The following is a 6,789-nucleotide window of genomic DNA, read 5'->3' on the forward strand; positions in this document are numbered from 1 at the left end:
ATTATCTATTGTTTAATTCAATAGAGTATGGAGCCAACTTTTCTTATGCGCATGCATTTTTTATTTCAGAGTTTCTTATTTGATGAGTTCTTGTGGTCCAAGACATATAGAGCAGGAGCCAACTTTTCTTATGTGCATGTATTTAGTAATGACAGCATGCATTTTTTTAGAGTTTTTGACATGCATTTGAGCAGGATAGTGACTTATGGATGGCATCTCATGGCTGTCATCTAAGCTAGCTCGCAGTGGATTGGACCTAAGATCTCCCAATGCTTGTTTTTGCAGCATGTATCAGCTAGATGCATGTTAGGATGCCCAGAAATCTTAGAATAAAAATGATCTTTGATGAGTTTGTTATGAGATTCATTTTATTATGAGATTCTCCTACTACAACTTCTTTGATGAGAAGTATTGCCTGGATCATGAGATTGGATTAATTTCTTTGAAAGGGTTTAATTCTTGGTTTATTACCTCGAGTTGGCATAGAGTAGAGTTCAGTACCATAGAAGTGATCTGGAATGAAATGATTTTGCTGATTTTTATTTTTTTCTATTCTATTTGTGTTTTGACGATGACCATGAGCTTGTGTGGCTTCATGTATATCTCTCGTAAAATATTTTGTATCTGTATTTGAAGTGATCTAGAACAGATTGATTTTGCTGGATTTTAATTTTCTATTGTACTTGTGTTTTGATGATGACCCTGAGCCCGTGTTGCTGCCTGTATATCCCTCATAATTTTTTTTGTATTTATACTTGTATATATACCGAAGCAGCCAGCCAGTTGTCAGTTGAAGCGAGCAAGCAGGCACTTTGCTTGCGTACATGCTTTCTTTTTACTATGTTTTGATGATAATTAAGCTTGCGCTTGACGGTGACCCATGGCACCCCCGTGGCTCCAAAGGGCAGCAGGACAGGGCAACCCCACCGGTCGGTGTCCACCCCGGGAATTTGCCTGACAAGGATTTGCCTCCCCTGTGCGGGCTCCCCAGGGTTTTCCTAGCCGGGCTGCCAAAGGAGGCCTTACAGTGACCATCACCCACTAGGTTTGCCTACCCCTTCTCTTCCCTTCCTGTTGTGCGAAACTGAGCACCCAAACCCTAACTTAAGCTATTTTGCTATCTGTACTTGCATCTGATAGTTATCAATCTATGCGTCTTTCTTGCCTACTGAATTAAATACTGTGTCTGCCCCTAGTTCTTCTGCGGCGAACAAGGTCAATCCAGGGCCGTGGTGCGGGTGCTGTTTTTTTTCCAACAAGTTTATGTTGGTCGCTCGACCGCTGCAGCAATGAAGATGTGAGTGCTCGTGTCTCACCGCCAACCTATAACTTTTTGTTGTTCCTTGTTACTTGTATGCCGCACCAACCTGTGCATCGTCTACTGTACATATACTTTTTTTTCCTGAGCACCACTGTACATATTTCGCACCATGCATTTCTTTGAAAAAAAATGATCCGACATGTGCTTCAGAAGTTGCTGTTGGCCTGGGTTCAACCAGGCTGCCTTGGATGCGAGTCCTTGATTAATGATCTTTTTCAGTTTTGCTGGATAATTTTCTCGAACTTTAACCATAAATGGGTGATCAAGTGTGAGGCCAACCATGTAGATTTTTCAAGTTTATTTCTCAATTTTCATAAAGGGTTCGGTTAATGGAGCAGCCTGTTTTGAGTTCCAAATGTGTCATTCAATGGTGTGACCGAACCTATGTGTGGAAGACTGGAGCGTGGGTCTTGGATGTCCTGCAAGGTGGTCTCAGCCATCATGCGGTTTAAAGCTTGGAGTAACCAATGTCCATTGCTGTTATGCAGACAGAAAGCAAATGCAGGTGTCCTTACAAACTTCGAAGTCCTTGACTTCTTGCGGTCAAGAGGTGCCAAAATTGACCCAATGGGATGTTTGGGGGCTGTTGCTGTATCAGAGTGTAAGGTGATCACTGATCTGCTGCTCTTTTACCCAATGCCTTATCGTCTCGACTTTTTTCTAGATGCTGTTTTGAGCCTAAAATGACCTAATAGATGCCATTGTTTCACTTAGGTGTATGAGTATATCTTAAAAACCCCTGCTTGCAACCAGACAAGGGAATCGATTTATGAATTTGTGAAGAGAAGTGAGGGTTTCAGGCTTGCAGAGGCTGATAAGTTAAATGTCATCAACTGGAGACCATCCTCAGCTGCCGATGCCTATGCGGTACTGTAATGTTTATCTTTTCCAATAATGATCATTTTACCAGTTTTAATATATTTCTTGTTTAATGCAAACTGAACTATTTTAGTTAATTTTGCTCCGCCATGAAAGTGCCTTCTATTCTAGTTATGGTGTTAGTATTTGTCTATTAAAAAAAACTCGGCCGGGGAGGGAAAGACAGCCCTCCCGGTAATCCGGTATTATATTAAGGAGAGACCGAAACAATGGTTCTAGCCGAGAAAATCCCCGAATCCTGGCCTCACATCACTAACGGGCCGATGTCAACCGTCCACTCTACACGGCCCAACCGGAAGGTGGCACACAGAACATCGTAACCCGAGAGCGATGGAGCACAACGAGGGGATTTTGACAACCAAGCCTAAAAAATCGTCCTCGAGGGAATCGAACATAGGACTTGGAGATGCTACTCGGAAGCCCTCTTTAACCACTAGGCTAACCGAGGGTAATCATTGTAGGTTAACAGTCAGTTGCTGGAAGTATTTATCTATTGTTGAAAGATATAGAGTGTTTGAAGTTTAGTGTCAACTGGGTTGTCCAATTCAGGAGCCTATGCTTATTTCTTCTTAATATCGAGGCAAATGGAGTAATGGACTAAGGTGCTTTTAATCTTCCATATTTTAGAAAATAATGTTTTTGAATTTGTCGGTACCCTGAATCAGGGGTACCCCTTACTACAGTACGAAGGCACGGTGCCCGTGCGGCAATCTCTAGCCGCGCGGTGAACAGCACCCGACCCCACCGCGTGGACGGCTCCAGTGGCGCCACGTGGCCAGAAAAGATGATATATCCTAGGATGCAATCAGTTGGACCGGACCTCCACGAGGAAGCACCGAACCCCTATACGCACAGCCCGGACCCCCGAATATGGTCCGGGACTCCCAAGTAAGCGTGCCGGGTCCCTTGGATGGGGTCCGGATCCCTCCGAGTAAGGTCCGGGCCACCCATAACGAGGTCCCGGGACAGGGGATACCCTGGCCTAAGCAGGGGTCCGGTACTGACGCGTGTCCAGGCTTTATCATGTGCGCTTGCACTCCCCGCTCAGGCAGAGACCCGATGCTGCCACGTGGCTTGTTGCCCGTGAAGTAAGCCAGCGGGCGAAGCCTAACGTAAGGCTTATAGGCCGCGCGGTCTCTGCATTTATTTTGGAGAGGACGCGCCGCCTCAGCATTTATTGTGACCTGTCCACTCAGCTGGCAGGCGGCGTCCAGGCCATCCTGCAGGCGGCGTGCCTGTCCAGTCCATTGCCAAACAGTACGCCCGTGCTGCAAGGTGCACTGTGTCCATCATCACTTATGCGTTGCCAGGGAAGCTTCCCATGCACGCCAATACCACGCAGATCGCGGATGTCAGGTGCAAGAAGATTGCTCCAGCAACTCCAAGTATTACATCCATTATATTCCTAGGCCCACATGTCGGGGCCCAGTACCCTTGTACGCGCCCCCCCTTGAGCTATAAAAGGGGAGGCATGCAACGTTACGAGGGAGACCAAAAAAAACTTAGACTTAGACCCGGCTCAGGCTCACAAGTTCATACAAGCTCTCAAGCTCAATACGTCACACAGTGGAGTAGGGTATTACGCTCCGGCGGCCCGAACCACTCTAAACCCTTGCGTGTTCCTGAGTTCACCGTTCATTTACCAACAGGCAAAACGCTTAAGCCCCCTCCTCATCTTAGGATTTAGGGCGGGTGCACTCCGCCACCCGGCCGGAGAATTCCCTCTCCGATAGAATTCATGAGACATGAGGGTCAGAAACCTTTTTTTTCTCTTTTAAGGATTAGAAACGAAGCTCTAAGTTCCTTTTCTTTAGGCCACATATAATGATATAAAAGAACATGCTTAATGAGTATGACAACTATACTTGTTTCATTTCTATATGAGCTTTGACTTGTCCATAAGTTGGATTTCTATATTAATATCTATTCATGAACATATCTCACAGATAGGTAGATAGCGTGAATTTTCCAGGTAATAATAGGCAGATACAAGCAGTTCATGTATGTTAAATATTAGGTAATGATTGTTATTGATTATACTTCCAGCAACTGACTGTTAACCTACAATGACTACCCTTCAATAGCTTCATGTCACTAGGGGTCTAAATGATATCATATCCGCAAATTTTAGTTGTTACCTTTTCTCTGTTAAAACTTGTTTGCAGATAACTGCAGAAATCTACGTACTTGTTTAATCTTCATTTTGATCCTTGTTATTGATCTATTTGATTAATCCTCTGCCACAGATGATAGAAGAATGTGGGAAACGATTTTCCAGGGATGAACGAGGAGAAGCATGTGATGAAGATGAACAAGTCCAGGAGTTTCTTGATATGGTGAAGGAGGTTTTGCCAGCCCCTCCGAAAGCAGAGGTGGAGACAGCGGAGGCAGAGGCCGAGGCGGGAGTAGAGGCAATGCAAGAGTGAATGTGGTGTAAGTTAACATATTTGAGGGCCAGATTGCATTAGACACTAGTGCTAAGTGCTGCAAGGAAACTTAGAACACTCAGGTCGGCTGTTAGTTCTGGAAGCTTTCTCCCTAACGCTTCGTTTGGATATTATCGTATTCATCTCAATCCATGTATATTGAGGTGGATTGAGGCGTAAATTAAACTATTTTACACTCCAATCTGCCTCAATACACATGGATTAAGGTGAATACAGGAGTATCCAAACAAGCCCTAAAGTTTTTTTACTCTTAACCATATTCTACACTCGGCTGTGTTTATTGTGATATGTTGTGATCTGCATTCTGGGCAGTGCTTCATCATTTAACAGAAACCCCAGCTGTGTATTGCCCCGCGAAATTATAACTTGCACAATGTTACAAAAATCTAGTACCAAGTTACTTCAATCACCATGTCCTGTTTGTGACATTTTATACGCTCCTGTACTCGGACTTCACTTTTCCCTCCCCAAGTTGCTTGGAGATGAATGAAAGTTCCATATTGTCAACCACTTATCAACGTGGGATGCTTTGTGTCGCGTAAACGCCTGCATTGCATCTTGAGCAGTCGCTTAAGGCCTCGAGTCAAGCCAAGCGGAGGCCGAGCTGTGCTGGACCATCCACCGCCCGCGTCGTGGTGCTCTTCCGTTGCCCTTTGATGACTCCTGTTTGAAGTGAATGTAAATAGAAGGAATGAATGGAAGAACTGATCTTGTTTGCATTGATCTGCATTGAATATATATACAGTACATATGAAAGGATGTGATGAAGGGAAGGGCTGTCTGATTCCAAGAGGATGCATATTCATCCATTGCTAAAGGACTCCTCTAACAACTGAGGAGTATGTTGATATTCTGTTAAAAACTCTATCGAACCCATTGACAAAATTAGGAGAAATTGATACATTATATTTTGTGATAATCTCTTGTGAACTCGTATCATAAAACCTTGAATAGGAAGACCCCATAAATCAGTTTAAGGATAATACATGTCTTTGATGTTTCCTTAAAAACACTAGTGGGGAACATAGAGAACATGACATATCTTTCTCTTATATTAAAACCTAGTGAGATTCTCGCTCTATCAATGTCGTTACTCGTTAAAAAAATCCACAGTCGTCCGTCTGATCTAAAAACCATAGCCCGGTCCGCTTCGGTGCTGCCGCCCTCCGCCGCGTCCTGCATCCCTCGCCCAAACCTGCTTCGTCGTCCGGAGAACCGAGCATTGAGAGCCGCTGCCTGACCGTCTTTTGTCCCCGCCGCCGCAGCTTTGGTGCCCACCTTGCCGCCACCTCCATTCCATCGGGCCACCACCATTCTCGTAGGTGGAAGGAAGCTGGCAGCCACCATGGTGAAGGGACACACGGGACAGCGCGTTAGGCTCTACATTTGGGGCACCATCTTACGGTGGTTGCGGTGGCGGCTGTGCTGCTGCAGGTCCAAGTCGAGGGAAACCAGTATGAGAACATGTCGCTCGTTCAGATCTATAGGTGCATCTAGGGCAAGGTCACCCGCCCGCACGGCACGACAATTCGGGCGTCATCCGCGCCAAGTTCAAGTCCAACCTCCCGCCTGAGTCTATGCTCAATGCCGAACCCTCTAAGCTATGCAATGTGTCGTTGCTTCCCAATTGATGCCCATGTCCTGATGCTGTTTTCATTTGAATGAAGGGGCGCAAGGTCAGAGTGTTCATGTACCCGTCCCGAACAACATCTAAGGTTAGGTATGTATGATCCGCAGACGTCTGGTATTCTCTATTTGTTTGGCTGGTTGATCTTGAATCTGTTGTTTGTGGTCGAATGACATAACAACAAATTCTGCTTAGACTCACTGCACTCGCCATTGTTGTAGATCACAGGCTAGGTCTTTAGGTTGTTAAACAAATCATAGTTTGTGGTTACATGCCGCGATGTTCACGTGCATATGCATATATACATACATATATATCCTCTGCTCCTGCCTTTCCACTGAGCAGTCTGGGTAGGTTCCGAGAAATTCTCCTGTAGATGCAGAAGTTATGAAGGCGACAGGGTTGGAAGAATGCCATTTCCAAATTTATTTTTAACTCTGCAAAAGCTATTTTGGTTTTGAAGTACCGTAATGCAGACATTGATGTTTTTGATGTGGAGCATATACTTAAATTTT

At 45.0% G+C, this 6,789-nt stretch overlaps 1 protein-coding gene across 1 annotated transcript; it reads left to right on the forward strand.

Annotated features, from left to right (window-relative positions):
- Positions 1-1,192: 1,192 nt before the first annotated feature.
- On the forward strand, positions 1,193-4,969 carry LOC109943977 (DNA-directed RNA polymerase III subunit RPC9-like). Its single transcript, XM_020548227.3, has 4 exons — positions 1,193-1,297; positions 1,810-1,927; positions 2,036-2,188; positions 4,447-4,969. Exons 1-4 carry the CDS (start codon positions 1,290-1,292, stop codon positions 4,624-4,626), a joined length of 459 nt encoding a protein of 152 aa, XP_020403816.1. The 5' UTR covers positions 1,193-1,289; the 3' UTR covers positions 4,627-4,969.
- Positions 4,970-6,789: the final 1,820 nt, after the last annotated feature.

This window comes from Zea mays, chromosome 2 (assembly GCF_902167145.1).
Source record: "Zea mays cultivar B73 chromosome 2, Zm-B73-REFERENCE-NAM-5.0, whole genome shotgun sequence".
NCBI classification, from domain to species: domain Eukaryota; kingdom Viridiplantae; phylum Streptophyta; class Magnoliopsida; order Poales; family Poaceae; genus Zea; species Zea mays.